Source organism: Sus scrofa, chromosome 13 (genome assembly GCF_000003025.6).
Source record: "Sus scrofa isolate TJ Tabasco breed Duroc chromosome 13, Sscrofa11.1, whole genome shotgun sequence".
Classification (NCBI taxonomy): domain Eukaryota; kingdom Metazoa; phylum Chordata; class Mammalia; order Artiodactyla; family Suidae; genus Sus; species Sus scrofa.
This window is the reverse complement of record NC_010455.5, coordinates 25,183,432-25,200,389: the sequence shown is the minus strand read 5'-3', so window position 1 is coordinate 25,200,389 and position 16,958 is coordinate 25,183,432. Positions and strand designations below refer to the sequence as shown.

Sequence of the window (16,958 nt, the reverse complement as noted above, 5' to 3'; positions counted from 1 at the left end):
GGAGATGAAAACAGACGCTCAGTACAAATTCAGCTTGACTTTTATCACTATGGTGCCACTTTACTGAGAATTTACCTGTTTAGTTGCAGCATCTGAAAGATTCCTAAGAGTCCAAAGACAGTTCTGAACAAGACGTTGACTTGGATCTGTCAGATGAAGTCCTAAAGCTTGCATTCCACCTGAAATGATTAAAAAATATCTAAGGCGATGTCTACTAGCTCACAATTCCTACTAAGTGTCTTCTCTAGTCTTAGAGGATGCCCCTCTTTATTGTCATTGCTTGTTCCCCCAATCTGAGTCCTTTATTTCCTTTTGTGTCTAGAATGCTGCTCAGTTTCCCCTTTTCAGTTTACTTCAACTAGTGACAACTTCTGTCAAGTACCTGTAGTTTCTTCCCTATGTGAAAAGAGCTTTCATTACCTCCACAGTCCTCCTTGTAGGTAATATGACTATTACGTATTTCCTTTCATCCTGTCATTTCAAAAATATTTAATAACAGGCCCTGTTTAGAGTTGGAGCTATACCAGTGAGGAAAATAGCCTAAAATTCCTACCTTCATAGAGCTTATGGTCTAATTGGAGACAGACAAGAAACACGCATACAAATTAGTAAGCTAAATATAGTACGTCAAATGGTGTTAAGTGCTACAAAAAAAAGGGAACTGAGGGGTAAAGAGCATACTTAGGTCAGTGTGAAGGTGACATCTGTGCAAAGACCTGAAGGAGCTATATAATCTCATGAAGTGAGAACAATCCAAAAAAAGGCAATGGAATGCTTATTGCCTGAGGCTCTGTAAAAGGCACTGACTCCAAAAGCTGTGCTCCAAAGATTCACAACCTTCTGTCATTTAGGTCTCTGACTGACACTGGCAGAGGAATCTAAATGGAGGCTCAGTTCCCTACAGATTGGCTTAACTTCACTCTCTCTCTCCTACTGAAATCCCTTGTAAATGCAGTGAAATACACTGTCCCTTGTCTCCTTGTTCATCTCTTCAGGTCTGTTTTAGTCCCTCAATTAGGTTATGTCTATTTGCTATAATTCTCAAGGCACCTCGTACTTTTTCTTCACAGCATCAAACACAACTATAATTTAGCCTTCCTCTCCTACAAGACAAGATCATCCCTGCCTGGTTTCTTCCTCACAGAAGCTCCAGCTGCTAAGAAAGTGACCTGCACAAGGCTGATGCTCAGTATTTCTTAAATGACTCAATTCCCTTCTACCTTTTCTCCCTCACAGACTTCGTTTCCTCCCTTTACTATAAGTATTAACTCTCACGAGGGTGGATATCAATTCCGGATAGCCTGTAGAGACTTAAAAAGACACACATTCTGATTCCACCTGTCTAGGATCAAAGTCCTGTGCAGATGACTGTGAGGGAGCCCTACCTCTTCCCTGTAGCCCTCACCCACATACACTAAGAGGGCAACTCCCAAATCTCTATACTAGCCCAGTCTTCCCTTGCATTCCAGTAGTATGTATTTCTAGCTACCTACTGACCTTTTAGTCACTTTGAATATGTGAGCTTCTTAAGTAACATTTACCCTTTGCTACATATATTTAATATCAAACAGTTTCATTCCTAGGAGGCTATAACACATCTCAGTGGCCTGGTCTGCTTGCCTTTGGTTATTCAAACTGTCATACAATGCTTGCAATTTTTTTTTTTTTTTGCTTTTCAGGGCTGCACTTGCGGCATTTGCAAGTTCCCAGGCTAGGGGTCAAATCGGAGCTACAGCTGCCAGCCTATGCCACACCCACAGCAACTCCAGATCTGAGCCATGTCTGCGACTATGCTGCAGCTAATGGTAACACCAGATCCTTAACCCATGGAGTGGGGCCAGGGATCAAACGCACATCCTCATGGATACTAGTTGGGTTCGTAACCACAGCAGGACCTCCCACAATGCTGGTATTACTATTTCAAACCCGCCATGGCTCAGTGGTTAATGAATCTGACTGGCATCCATGAGGACCCAGGTTCAATCCCTAGCCTTGCTCAGGGGGTTAAGGATCTGGCACTGCCATGAGCTGTAGTGTAGGCCAGCGGCTACAGCTCTGATTCGACCCTTAGCCTGGGAACCTCCATATGCTGCAGGTGTGGCCCTAAAAAGCAAAAAAAAAAAAAAAACAAAAAAACAAAAAAACAAAAAATTCCAAACAGCACACCTCATTGTGTGAGAAGCACTGACAGCATCTCATTATCTGTAAGATAAAGACCACAATTCTTTAGCATAACCTTAAGGAACCCTTTAAAATTCAGATCCTACCTACCATTCCAAATTGATCTCAGATTCCATACCTATGATTCCAAAACTGGAATAAAGCATGAAAAAACATCTTACAGGGACCTAAAAAGTCCTGCAAGATATAGCATCCTGAGCTATATATCCTACCACTAGATTCTGGTTACAAAGACCTTCTCCTCAGCACCTAAAACCCAACAAACTCTTTCCTACCTTCAGGACCACCTAGAAGGTACTTAATCCTCATTTCTCCTACAGATAATAGACAGATGCCTTCTAATTCTGTAACTTCATTTAACATTCCCTTCTCAGGGAAGCCGCCCCCATTAATTCTAATTACTATTTGCTGTTCATTTCTCTCATAACACTCATTCCAATTTGTGATAAATCCATCTTTTTGCATTTTTTTGTCACCCTCCCCAGACTATACGAATAAATAAAGGGACCATACCAACTTTGCTACCCAATGTCTACCATGTGCTTATTACACAAGGGCTGAATATTTTCAGAATAATCTGGGGGAACTTCTTAAAAATGCTCTTTCCTAAGCCTCCAGTCCCATACACTTCAAGCTACCTATTGACCTTCTTGTCATTTCAACACTCTAGGGATTCTGATTTAAAAAGTCTGAAAAAAAAAAAAAAAATCTGTTCTTTCAAGCATTACAGGTATTTCTGGAATAGCTGTTATCAAGCCAAGGATTAGCCACTGTTTTTGAGGGGTAATAAGAACTCTGCCTAAACTAGGCTTGAATAGCACCAAAGCAGGTGTCAAGCAGAACACACTCTTTGAATGAGACTTTGGTTGCAAAGTGAATAGGACCATCTACTTTCAGCCTGTTCAGGTCAGTTCTATCTCCCTTTTCCTAAGAAAGGTAATCTCATTAGAATTGCACATGTTGCACACAGAACAAGTAATACTTACCAGCTTCTACAATAGCTGGCTTATTACTAGAGCAGACAGAGAGCACCTTCAGTACTCGGCTTGTGGTCCACAGTAGTTTCTCATAAGTGTAGGTCCTCATTATATTCACTAAAGCTTGAGGTCCACCACTAGCCAGAATGATCAGCTAGAACGATGTGTATATATTGTTAGTCATGGAATCTTGTTCAAATGCCTAAGAAAAGCCACTACTATCAAACTATTATACAAGAGTTTCTGCTAGCTTGCCAATGACTTAAACGTATTCCTGGTCATCATTACCTAGACCCTCCCCCGCTCTTTATTAGGGCCTTATTTAACCCCTCCTTCTACAATGTTTAGCTCAAAATCATGCAGCTCAGTCTTCCCTCAAATATATCCACTCTGGCTCAATTTTCTTCTTCCCTCACTGATCATAGTAAAAGGAAAAAAAAAAAAAAGAGAGAAAGAGTGTTGTATGAAACAGTAATGCCCAGATACAAAAGTTCTATCAAAGCTGATTTGTAGGGTAAAAACTTAAACCATAATGGGTACTGAAAAACTTCTAATGATTTGGCTCTTTGCTTTTCCTAATCATATAAAATATCCATTCTTGCCCTTTACTTCCCTGCATACACCCAATTCCTGATGCTACCCTGACTTTCTAAAAACACAAAAACAAATCTCATTACTTCATGCCTCTGCTAAAAACTCTTTGTTTCCCACTGTTTTTTTAACATGTTCTGCTAAACCCTGTAGGATCTGCCCTGCCTATCTCAACAGTTTCATCTCAAACCTTTCCTCTTCCTACTCTTTGTATTTCATTTCCAAAACTCACCCTGCTCCTCTCACAGTAGGAGTTTCAAAAATGACACTTCCTCTCCCTAACCTTCACCTTGGTCAACCCCTTATCACCCTTGAGAGCTGAACTCAACTATCACTTTCTCTAAGAAATCCTGAACCCTCAAAAGAGGGTCTGGTTCCCTTACATGCTCTCATATCCCCTTTCTCCTTCTTCCTAATACATATAATTAGACAGTAATTAAGTTACTATTTCAGTGTCTCTCTTGCATGCTATATCCCCATCACCCAGCATAGTGCTTTACATACCCACAACTCAAATATTTAATATTTAAGAAACAGAGATGTCCAATTTTTCTAAGATACATATAAAGGGCAAGGTGTACAATGAATTTGCAAAAAATCCATAAAAGGGCATGACAATGGGGTCTCCAATGCTCTATGAAAACCATATTCAGAAAAATTCTTTTACCTTGCTTTCTTGATTGCCGTAAGCTAAAATCTGAAGGCAGTCTGTTGTAATAGCCAAGAATTTAACATTTGTTTTGTTGAGCAAGGCAACCATTTTCTGCAGCCCGCCAGCTAAACGCACTGCCATTTTAGCTCCTTCCTGATGCAATAAAAGGTTGTGAAGAGTTGTAATGGCATAAAACAATACAGAATCCACTGGTGAACTGGGAAAAAGAAAAAAAAAGTCTCATCAGCAATGTTGTGACTGCACTCTTCTCCTGAGTTTCAAGCATTCGGACCATGTTTTCTTACCCAAGCATCTTCACTAGGGCAGGAATGCCCCCAGATTTAAAGATGGCCAGCAAGCCCTCACGATGATGGGAAAGATTGTGCAAGGTCCCAGCAGTACAGCGAGCCGTTTCTACATCATTTGTATTCTGCATGGTACGTACAATTGCAGACACCATCTGAGGAGAACGCATGATGGCATGTCTGGAAGCTTCCTTTTTGGAAAGCTGATGGACCATAACTGCAGCCTTATTCACCACTACCTATAATGTACAGGAATTAAGAGACATCAGTTTTCAAAGACTGATACTGGGTAGCCATTTTGAGACTACTTCCTTGGGAGTTTCCTTCAAAGTAGATTATTAAGTCAGCCATATCACTACTTACCTGGTCTTCATCATTTAGCAATTTTGTCAATTCGGGGATTGCACGTGTGGCAAGTTCTGCATCATCTTGATAGTTAATCAAATTTACAACTGCATGTTTCAGCATCTGTGATGGTTCAGCCAGACGCTGGACATTAGTGGGATGAGCAGCGTCAAACTGTGTAGATGGGATCTGCATGCCCTCATCTAATGTCTCAGGGAACATAGCAGCTCGTACCCTCTGAGCGCGAGTCATTGCATACTGTCCATCAATATCTGGAAAAGGTAAATTCAACACTCACTATCCACAGCTCAGCATGCACCTGAATATTTGCTATCCTAAATGGTGATGATGACATTGCAATCACTCCCTTTTCTTTACCACACCATTTTATTTAAGCTATTATATGCTAACTTTCATAAGAATAACTATTTAATTATCAAAACTGCATTCTGACTTTCAGTAGGGCAATAATACTCTTACCAGCCACTTGTTCTTGAGTGAAGGACTGAGAAAATCCCTGCTCCCACTCATATAGGACTTGGGTGGTATCCACATCCTCTTCTTCAGGATTGCCTTTACCACTTAGAGAAGGAGCTGTGGTCGTGGCACCAGAATGGATTCCAGAGTCCAGGTAAGACTGTTGCTGCCAGTGACTAACAGCCGCTTTTCTGTCTGGCTCCATAGCCATGTCCAGCTCCATCAAATCAGCTATAAAAATCAAAAGCATTAGTATCACTACTAGGAAAATGGTATCTTAATTTGAAAATAAAAATCTGTGACAGGACCCACTGAAATCTTTTTAGAAATAAAGTCAAATCTGAAGATAGCCAAGGAAAACAGAATGATGGCCAGGATCAGCTCAGTGATGAAAAATCTATACTCTTAGGGGACCACCTAACAGTTACTCACTGCATCAGTGGAAGAATGGTACTGCATCCAGGCTCCAGAAGCATTCATCCAGCCTAGATTCCTGCTGCTGGCTTGTTTGCTATTTCACCAAGCCATTAGGAGGAGTGAGCAGAAAATGGAGCAAAGGGTAGCCTGACAAGTAAGCAGGGAGAGAGGAAAGCAGGGGAATCTGAGCCAGACTGGGTTAATGGCAATGAAGCAGAGCCCCAATTCAGTAACTAAAGGCTTATGATACAAACCTTGGGTAGCCATTGTCCACGCAGGATATTTAAAGCCGTAGTATGGTGTATGTACTTCAGAGATCCTAAAAGAGTTAATCAAAGGTCATTAGGATTTAAAATTAGTTTGATTTTAACACTCATTAAGCCACTAAACATCACGCACCACATCCACAAAAAGCCCCAAGTCCTCTTTTACCATGTGATATAGTGAAACACACACCTCATGGTCTCCTCCACACACCTCAACTACAGCTCTATCATTGCTGAACTTTTAAGAGAAAACCTCTCATTAATAAGCACTTCTTTTCAGTAGAAATACAAATTACAAACATACAAGATGTCAAAAAGCCCAACTATTGAAGACGTCAAAGAAAACACAGACACTGTAGTAATGAAAGCCAGAGAGGAGAAAAAACTACTCCAAATCACCTCCTCCTTGAGTTCCAAAGTCCTCCCCTCTCCCTTTTTAACTTCTTTCACTGGAAAAATTCATAGGTCTTCTTCAGACAATACAGGTCCAATGGGATTTTAAAAACACCAAATTTTCATTAAATGAGTCAACTGTTATTGTTTTCTTTTCTGATATAATACAGTGACATCCAAAATACCGTTATAAAACAGATTTTGGTGACTGGATCAGAACTGGAGATTTTTTAATAAGTAAAATTACCTTTTCAAGTGAAAGTTTGCGACACAAACTAAAAGTACCGTTTTTAGTTAAGTTTTTCAAGTTCAAATTTATAGCATAATTTATTACAAATACAAGTATTACTAAATAGAATGCTTTGATCAATGTAAAATCATTTACGTGTGTGTGTGTGTTTGTGTGTGTGTGTATAGAAAAGCATCTATATGTCTGCATTTTGGCTTTACTGTGTCCAAGAAAATTCAGGAAAACAATGAATTACACAGGGAGCTATCGGCAAATGAAACCATTTAAAGGGTTCACGGTGTCTAGATATTCCTAATAACAAAATTTCCTTTATTACAAAGTCTGCCCCCTAAACAAGTTCATCTTGCACTACAAATTAAATATTAGATGTAGATTACCAATGTGGAAAGATATGGACTAAGATATTTAAGTGTGAACTGTGTTTTCTATCAATGTGCAAAAATTTAATTATGTTTCATGCAACTAGAAACTACTCTGAAGTCCTTTTCCTCTATGTAAAGGAAGCCTGTGTTTATTATTTCTGGAATTGCTCTTCTAAAACTAAGTTTTTACAACCACAAAGACCACTTGACACCTAAAGCTCACAAGAGCTGTGTTGTGAGCCACATGGGAAATCCCACAAAAGTTGTGGATGCTATGTGTCCACAGTAAGAACAACTGACAATTTACTTCTAAGGCAGAAAATAATAACGATAATTCCTGTCAAGAAGAAACTTCTATTTTAAAATCTGGTACGACATAGGATTATGTGTTTAATGCTTCCATTCAACAGGACGGGAGTGGAGCGTAGAAACCTGCACTTTAATGAACATTATAGGATGCAGAAAGTGATCTTCAGACCACACTTTGAGAAAAACTGATGGAAGGAACCCAGGTTCTCTGTCCACTGAGGCTGTATTTTAGCCTTTATCTTTAGACTATCTTTGTGACTGGCTATTTAACCATTTCTCTACCCCTCTGAAAAATGGATTCCCCACTCCAGCTCACAATATGCTCCTGGGAAGGGGAATTAAGTGTTCTACAGTGAACTCCTCTGGCCAATGCCATAGAGCTCAGAAACCTACTAGTCACATCTATAGGCTATGCAGCTGTGTTAAAACATGCTGGCATCAAGGAAAATAACATTTATAGCATTTTTTCCTTGTTGATACAAAGGCAAAACATATTAACCACGTTATTACTGGAGAAAATTTAGGTGGGCTGAGCTAGTAATTTGACCATGATTTATGATTTCATGGAATAAAGCAAATTAATGTTCAAAAGTTAAAATATCTATTTGAATGTTGGGGACCTCTTAATATTATTTTTATAGTACTTTCAAATTTATACAACATTATGCAACATACAAAAAAATTATCCGTGCTCTTCACAGCAACCCTCTGAAGTGACAGAAGGTAAATGTCAATCAGCAGGTAAAGAAGAAAAAGTAAGAATGAAAATGGATCTACCGAAGTTTCCATTGTGGCTCAGTGGAAACGAATCTGACTAGCATTAATGAGAATGAGGTTCAATCCTTGGCCTTGCTCACTCAGTGGGTCAAGAATCCAGTGTTGCCATGAGCTGTGGTATAGGTCACAGATGCGGCTCGGATCTGGCGTTGCTGTGGCTATGACGTAGGCCAGCAGCTATAACTCTGATTCGACCCCTAGCCTAGGAAACTTCATATGCTGTAGGTGCGGCCCTAGAAAGACCAAAGAAAAAAAAGAAAATGGATATACCTAAGCAGAAGCATATACCAACCTACCCCTGCGCTGTTCTGAAGACAAATCCAGATTTACCTTAAATCTGATAATTACTTACTAAAGAAATTGAGTATGCTGTCCGGAGAACCAGGGCAGAATCTCACCTCAAAGGAAAGCTTTCTTCATTCTTCCTCTGGGCAGAGCTTTCAGGCCATGGGTTGGCCCCCCTCCATTTCCCCTGCCAATCATTAAGGGCCTAGAGCTCCTAATCAGCTAAGGCTTGCCAGGAAAACCACACTCCAGAGAAACAGAACTTAAAAATCAGGATAGGAGTTCCCGTCGTGGCGCAGTGGTTAACGAATCCGACTAGGAACCATGAGGTTGCGGGTTCGGTCCCTGCCCTTGCTCGGTGGGTTAACGATCCGGCGTTGCCGTGAGCTGTGGTGTAGGTTGCAGACGAGGCTTGGATTCCGCGTTGCTGTGGCTCTGGCGTAGGCTGGTGGCTACAGCTCCGATTCGACCCCTAGCCTGGGAAAATCCATGTGCCGCGGGAGTGGCCCAAGAAATAGCAACAACAACAACAACAACAAAAGACAAAAGACAAAAAAAAAAAAAAAATCAGGATAAAGTGGAGAGGGAAATAGAAAGTTTCACTTTATTACCCTCATAAAGACTGAAGAGAATAAATAAAAAGTTGAATAGATAACTGAAGTTGAGGAAAATCCTAGAGCATAAAGTAGAAAGACACATGGAATAGCAAAAAAAGAAGCAAGGGGATCAACCCAGGATATCAAAGCTCCAACTAAACAGGCACTTCAAAAAGAATTATGAGATACAAAAATGGGGAAAAGCCCACTAAGTACCAATCAAGATAAAGGAGGGTTGATGTTTAAAAATTATGTAGTACTTAATGTTCACAAATCCAAGTGATTGCTAACTACAGACTACATTTCAATGCTTTGTGTCCTGCCAGCACCACTAACTGGTGCTCTGACAAAGAGAGGGGGTGTCAGAGTTCCTGTAGTGGCTGAGCAAGTTAAGAACCAGACATAATATCCCGTGAGGATGTGGGTTTGATCCCTGGCCTCCCTCAGTGGTTGAGGATCTGGCGTTGCACAAGCTACAGCAAAGGTCACAGATGTGGTTCAGATCTGGTGTTGGCTGTGGCGCATGCCAGCAGCTGCAGTTCTGACTCAACCCCTGGTCTGGGAACTTATATATGCCACTGGTGCAACCATAAAAAGATGGAACATGATGATGGATAAGATGAGAAAAAGAACACACACACACACACACGTATATATATGATCAGGTCACTTTGCTGCACAGCAGAAACTGACAGAAACACTGTAAATTAACTATAATGGAAAAAATAAAAAATCATATAAACTCAAAAAAACAAAACAAACAAAAAAAAAACCAGGGTGCTGAGAGAACAACTTATCCAGTCTGATGAAGCAATGGACACACGCACCCTTTTATTTTTTTGCTTTTCAAACATATACTCTTTCCAGTTACATATTTTGTAAAGAACACTTTGAAGAACTCATCTACTTCTGATTTAAAATCTGTAAGGTTTAGAAAACTATATTATCCATTACATATATAATAATTTCTATCTCAGAAGAAAGTTCATCCTGAACAATACCTTAATTCAAATTATTACTATGAGTAAATTTTCCTTCAGCTTTTCTAACAAGCTAAATTTATTATGAAAAATTTTTTTAAATGATTTTTATTTTTTCTATTATAGCTGGTTTATAGTGTTCTGTCCATTTCTACTATATAGCAAGTTGGCCCAGTTACACATACATGTATACATTCCTTTTTCTCACATTATCATGCTCCATCATAAGTGACTAGATATAGTTCCCAATGCTATACAGCAGAATCTCGTTGCTTATCCATTCCAAAGACAATAGTTTGCATCTGTACTAACCCCATACTCCCAGTTCATCCTACTCTCTCCCCCTCAGCAACCACAAGTTTGGGGTTTTTTTAATAATGATTTTTATTGAAAATTTTCAAATATGAAGAAAAGTAGACACAACTTTATAATGAACACACCTATATTTAACAGTTGTTGATGTTGTTAATATTGTGCTATACTGGCGCCTTCCTATAGAATGATTTTAAACTAAATTACATACATTAGTATATTATGTAGCTATAAAAAGTAAGGAAATTTTCTTACATTATTATAAAAGATTAGCCTTACACCTAACTTCAAAATGATTGTTGGAGGCTCTACTTCACCTTCTGTACTTTAAATGGCCTTTGATCAAAATCTATGTGAGAAATCTTGACACGATACAGATTTCACCCATGAACACAAAATTATCTTAATTACCATGAATTTTAAAAGTTTGAATACTAACTAGAAGTAACTTCACTATATAAAATAAAAGTTATAAAACCAGTTTTATACTGGCAGTTATGCTAACAATTCACTTTCCCAATAATCTAGTTAAAAAGTACAACTCTATTTCAGGAACATGATAAATTTCTGTATATTCTTGGGGATTTAAAAAAGTTCAGAGTAAAATCTATTTTGAAAGTTTAAAAGCACATATATATGCATTTTTATTAATTACCACTACTAATACCTTGCCATTTAAAATTTTACAGTGTCCTCAAATCTGCCTGTTTCAGCATTTCATTCAACACTAACACTTTTAAATCACAACTTACTCTAGTTTCCTTTCTGCTTTTACTTCTCAGCTGTGTGTGTGTGCGCATGTGTATATCCTGGGAGGGGTCTTCTTGAACATCTAATGACACTTTTGCTCCTCTGAAAAGAAACCTACGTTAATGCCCTTAGTATTATCCTTATAGGTGAAAAAATGACTATTGCAAATATGAACTGTCTGAGGCTAGGAAAAATCAGGATGTCCTGATCATTTTCATTTTACTGTCTCCTCTAGCTCATCCATAAAATAATATGATTATAAAATATTATTCTTCCTTGGCGTTCCCATAATAATGACATTTTGGTTTATTTGTTATTAAACGTTACCATTAGGTATTCTTTCAATATAAAAAATATAAAAGCCAATTCCTTGTGTTGTACACTCTTATCAAATATTATTCGTACTGTATCATTGACCTATATAATTTAACCAAAGCTCCCATTCTTGAATATTGTTTGTCTTTCTTATTTAGTTTGCTATTCAAACAATGCTGAAAAAACATCTTGGTATATAAAGAATTCTCGTAAATTTCTTTAACTTCCCTTCCACCTAAGGAATGCTCCAACTACTAGGTTAAAGGATAAGAACTTTTAAAAGTTACAGTATTACTCCAAAATATTAATGGGAGCATAAATTGATATAACTTTCAAAGAAGACATTGTACTACTGGCCAGACTCCCAAGGGCCTATCTATCATCAACTGTTATTTCAGACAAAGCTATGTCCACCCATCTAATGTACATATATACCACCCCCCCACAAGTCTTTCTAAATTCAGAGATTAAATGCTTAAATTTTAACCCTACATGTAGCCTTCTGACTTGCCAGATTTTTATGTAATCATTTTACATTTTTATAAAGTACATGTATATCTTATGTATAAGAAGTCACTTGAATAATCACTGACACAGTACATTTAAACAAACTGTGTGTGTCTTAAGAATATGATTTTACTAAAATAATTATGGCAACATCCTTTACATGTATGATACACTGTTAGTCTCAGCAATGAGTAACTTCACACTAAAATCTTTGGTCAGTAATACAATCCTAAATAGTCCTGATCCTTCAAAAGAAATGTTTTAAGACAAATATTCACTTGATCCACCATAAGAACAAATTATTACAAAGTAGAAACTTCTTCTCTGGCTTCTACGAACATAAGCAACCAAAAAGACTGGTGTATTTTTAACTTTTTTCTTTCGCCCTTTCTTTTTATTTAACTATAACTGGTTTAAAATACTGTGTTAGTTTCAGGGGTACAGCTTCAGATTCTTTTCCATTATAGGTCATTATAAGATAGTGAATACAGTTCCCTGAGCTCCATACAATAAATCTATGTTGTTAATCTATTTTATATATAGTGGTGTGAATCTGTTAATTCCATATTCCTAATTTATGCCTCCCTCGCCCCTTTCCCCTAGTTTCTTTTCTATGTCTGAGTCTATTTCTATCCATTTGTATTATTTTTTTAAGATTCCACATATAAGTGATAGCATATAATATTTGTCTTTGTGACTTAACTAATATAATTTCTGGTCCGTCTACCTTGCTGCAAATGGCATTATTCACTCTTCTTTGTGCTGAGTAATAGTCCACTGCATATGTATACCACATCTTTATCCATTCATCTATTAATAAACACTTAGGGTGCTTCCATGTCTTGGCTATTGTAAATAGTGCCATGAACACTGCTGTGAGTGTAAGATTGATTAAAGAATAGCTAATTCAAAATACATTCAGGAAAGCCTTTATCTACCCAGGCATATTTTTATAATTTCCAAATATAATTTTATGCAAATTAAAAATCCACTTCCTATTGTTTATGCAGTAAAAGTATAAAGAATATACACCAGCTTCTTAATATTCAGGGGCAAAAGGAATAGGATAAGAAAGGATATTAAAGATGGCTTCAACTCTAGCTGTGTGCTTATGTAATCAAACACACACAGTAAAATTACATCTGTTAATCTGGGTGATGAGTACATGGGTATTTGTTACATTACTCTCTACAGTTTGCATTGCAAAAATAACTGAAAATAAGAAAACAGCTATACATTTGTATCTGAGATAAACTCCAAATATAATTTTAAAATAAGAATACCTTTGTAAATTTTTTTTTTTAATGGCCATATGTGCAGCATATGGAAATTCCCAGGCTAGGGGTTGAATGGGAGCCTCAGCTGCATGCCTACACCACAGCTACAGCCACAACTGGATCTGAGCCACATCTGTGATCTACGCTGCAGCTTGCGGCAACCCCAGAAGCTTAACCCACTGAGTGAGGCCAGGGATTGAACTCACATATTCAACCCAGTTCTCAACCCACTGAGCCACAACAGGAACTCCCCCTTTGTACTTTGCTCTTTTAAAGTTCATTAAAATGGAGTTACCCAAAATAGTCATGAGTATTTTATGGACACTTTTGTTCAACCAGCTAAACCTTACAAACTCAAGTCTCCAATATGAGAATAAAATAAAGGATTTCCATCTCCTTGAAAAGGTAGCAGTCCAAAAGCTGAACACGCTACACGTCTATTTCAAAAAGGCTAAGAATTATAGCTAAACAGGAGAATTTGTTTCCATTACATCCTGAAACTGAAAATTCTGTTTCTCAAAGTTCAAAGTGATGACTGGCTAAATACTTTTAAACTAAGAACTCCTTGTTAACATTCTAGAGACACTTTTATATCCATTTTAACTGAATTTTACAGTCTGATAAAACTGCACAGAAAACAGTTCAACTAAATTTTTAATAAAAGGTACATACAAAATTAAAAGACGTCTTGTTCTTGACTAAAAGATTTTTGTACTGTATAAAAATGCCAGTTTTCTCTTAGTTTATAAATTCAATATAATCCCAACAAAATTCTCAATTAGATTTCTTTAGGAGTGAAAATGATTCTTAAATTCATCTGTAATGGAAGTGTAAAGATAACAGAAAAGCTAAAATAAGAATGAGAACAGACCAATTCTATCAGATACCAAAATACGTTATAAATCAGCAGTCACAGCAATTAAACAACTGTATTACTGGGGGTCGTAGGGATGGTTGAGAAACTTAACAGTAATCAGAAAACACCCAGACATAATGTGGCAATTTAAAAAATGTAAAAGATGGTATTTCAACTGGTGGGAGAAAGCTGGATTACTTGATTAATAGTATTAGCAGAAAGGGGCTTGTCCTTGTTAAAAAAAAAAAGTTTTTTTCATCCTTACTTTACTAAATTAAACCTACATCTGCCAAATATTTACAAGATTTTATTTTTTAAATTTGATTATTATTAATTTTTTTGTCTTTTTAGGGCCGCACCCATGGCATATGGAGGTTCCCAGGTTAGGGCTGAAATAGAGCTGTAGCTACTGGCCTATGCCATGGCAACAGCAACGCCAGTTCCCAGCCACGTGGACACCAAGCTCACAGCAACACTGTATCCTTAACCCACTGAGCCAGGCCAGGGATCAAATTTGTGTCTTCATGGATACTAGTCAGATTCATTTCCTCTGAGCCACGACAGGAACTCCAGAATTTTTTTTTAAAGACAAAATAAGAGTGTACAAGCAAAGGTGGAAACAAAACCATGGTAAGAAGTCTAATGTAAGCACGGCTTGGAACTATGAAACCAAAAAGGAAAGACAGTATAGTGTGTGTTGAATTTTAAAATTATAAGCAAAAAACCACTACATATAATGTCTTTTTAAAAATGAAATACTGGGAGTTCCCGTCGTGGCGCAGTGGTTAACAAATCAGACTAGGAACGATGAGGTTGCGGGTTCGATCCCTGCCCTTGCTCAGTGGGTTAACGATCCGGCGTTGCCGTGAGCTGTGGTGTAGGTTGCAGACGCGGCTCGGATCCTGCGTTGCTGTGGCTCTGGCATAGGCTGGCAGCTATAGCTCCAATTCGACCCCTAGCCTGGGAACCTCCATATGCCGCGAGAGCAGCCCACGAAATAGCAAAAAGACAAAAATAAATAAATAAATAAAAAATTTAAAAAAATAAAATATTTTTTTAAAAAAATGAAATACTGGACACCAGACATGTGAAATATGATTAAAGGCTAATATCCATAGGAAACAAAGAGCTGAGGAGAAATCAATAAATACAGCAGAAAAAGGGCAGGAACCATCACTTAAAAAGGAAAAATAGAAAGTAAGCAATAAATACATGCAAAAGAGTTTTAAACTTATTTATTTCTGCATATTAGAAAGGTAGATTGAAAAGATTAATAATACCCACTGCTGACATGGATACAGTTAAACTGGCAGCTTAAGCTTTCGGATGGTAAGTTGACACTACCCAATAAATTTAATTGTAAAAACATTCTTTCATATAAAAATTCCATGTTTAAAATAGAACTGTATTCTGCAGGAATATTCACAGAAGCATGCCAAGAGATCTGCACAGTAAAGCATTCATAGAGAAAAAGCTGGAAACTACCCAAATGCTCATCAATAAGGGAGTGAATAAAAAATAATTTATCCATTGAGTGGAATGTATATTCATCTACTGAACAAATATTTAATTACCTTTTATGTTACTGGCATTGCAGAAACAATGAATGAGAGAGAGTCAAGTCATGCATATATCAAAGCCTGCATTCCACTGTTAGAGAGTTAAGCAATAAACAACACAATTTAAAGAGGGAGAACTGCTGTGAAGAAAATAAACAAGATAAGAATAGAGTGACTAGTAGGGGCAGAGGGCTGGCTACACTAGGTAAGAGTGAGTGATGAGGAAGGAAATGACAGGAGGAAGAGCTAGCCAGGTAGGGATGGGGCAGAATTCTCCATGAAGAAAACAAATTGCAAAGGAAGAAAAGAGCTGAAGGGAAGCAGTACTGAAAGGTCACCAGCATAACCAGAAGTCAGGGGAGAAGAATGATAAGGGCATAGAATAAATTCAGAGTACCCTGTGGGAAGCCATTGGAATAACTAACATCTGTGATTTAAGATTTGTAAAGTTCACTCTAGTGTCAATATAGAAAAAAGACCATGATGGGCAAAAGCAAAGCAGTGAGAAAAGTTAAGAGACTACTGTAAATCATCCAGGTGAAGGGAGTAGGGGATTACTATGTAGCCATTAAAAATGAAAAATAGAAAAAATGCAAAACATACCTAGTATGCAATTACTAATTTGCATACTTTTAAGTAGATATTTTTACATACATTTATAGAACAAAATGCATAGAAATACATTAGTATTAGAAATACTCATTGCCCCAAAAAATAATTGTCCAAGAAAGTATCTATCATTCAGCCCACTATATGTTAACCAAACAGTGATGTACAGCTAAGTAAATGTTTCTAAGCATAAAAGCTAAGTGGCCTAGAAAATGGGCTTTCTGCAAAAGAAAGGTAGAAAGTAACTCAGCAGACCATCAGTACCTCAAGGTGCAAATTGCTTAAAAAATAAAAAAGACCTATTCTTTGGAAAAATAATCGGTGTTTTCTAAAATCAAGGAAATCAAACTTACTGTAATTCTTAAAGATATTTAGGCAAATGTCTTTATTTCAATATATTAATAAATTTCTATTTTTAGAAACTTAATAGACATTTTCATTCAGTTCTTATTCTACTAAAGTATTAAGGTAGTGATATTCTAAAACTCAACTGCAACACAAAGTAATGACAGATTTCTGATTAGATGATTTATATTACCTTAAATAATGTCTTCTAAACCATAATTTTAGGATGTTGCCTTGCAGTATCAGGTAAACATCTTACCTTGCC

General features: G+C 37.4%; 1 protein-coding gene across 6 annotated transcripts in view; it reads right to left on the bottom strand.

Moving 5' to 3' along the window:
* Positions 1-16,958, bottom strand: part of CTNNB1 (catenin beta 1) — a 44,765-nt gene that overhangs the window by 7,925 nt on the left and 19,882 nt on the right. For 5 of the 6 annotated variants that reach the window (XM_013981492.2, XM_005669377.3, NM_214367.1 and 2 more), the window contains 7 exon segments: positions 6,200-6,264; positions 5,532-5,759; positions 5,070-5,323; positions 4,707-4,945; positions 4,417-4,618; positions 3,168-3,312; positions 76-179 (listed from right to left, as the gene is read on the bottom strand). In XM_013981492.2, the coding sequence (XP_013836946.1) occupies positions 76-179; positions 3,168-3,312; positions 4,417-4,618; positions 4,707-4,945; positions 5,070-5,323; positions 5,532-5,759; positions 6,200-6,212 (1,185 nt within the window). In that variant the 5' untranslated portion in view covers positions 6,213-6,264. 6 annotated transcript variants of the gene reach the window in all.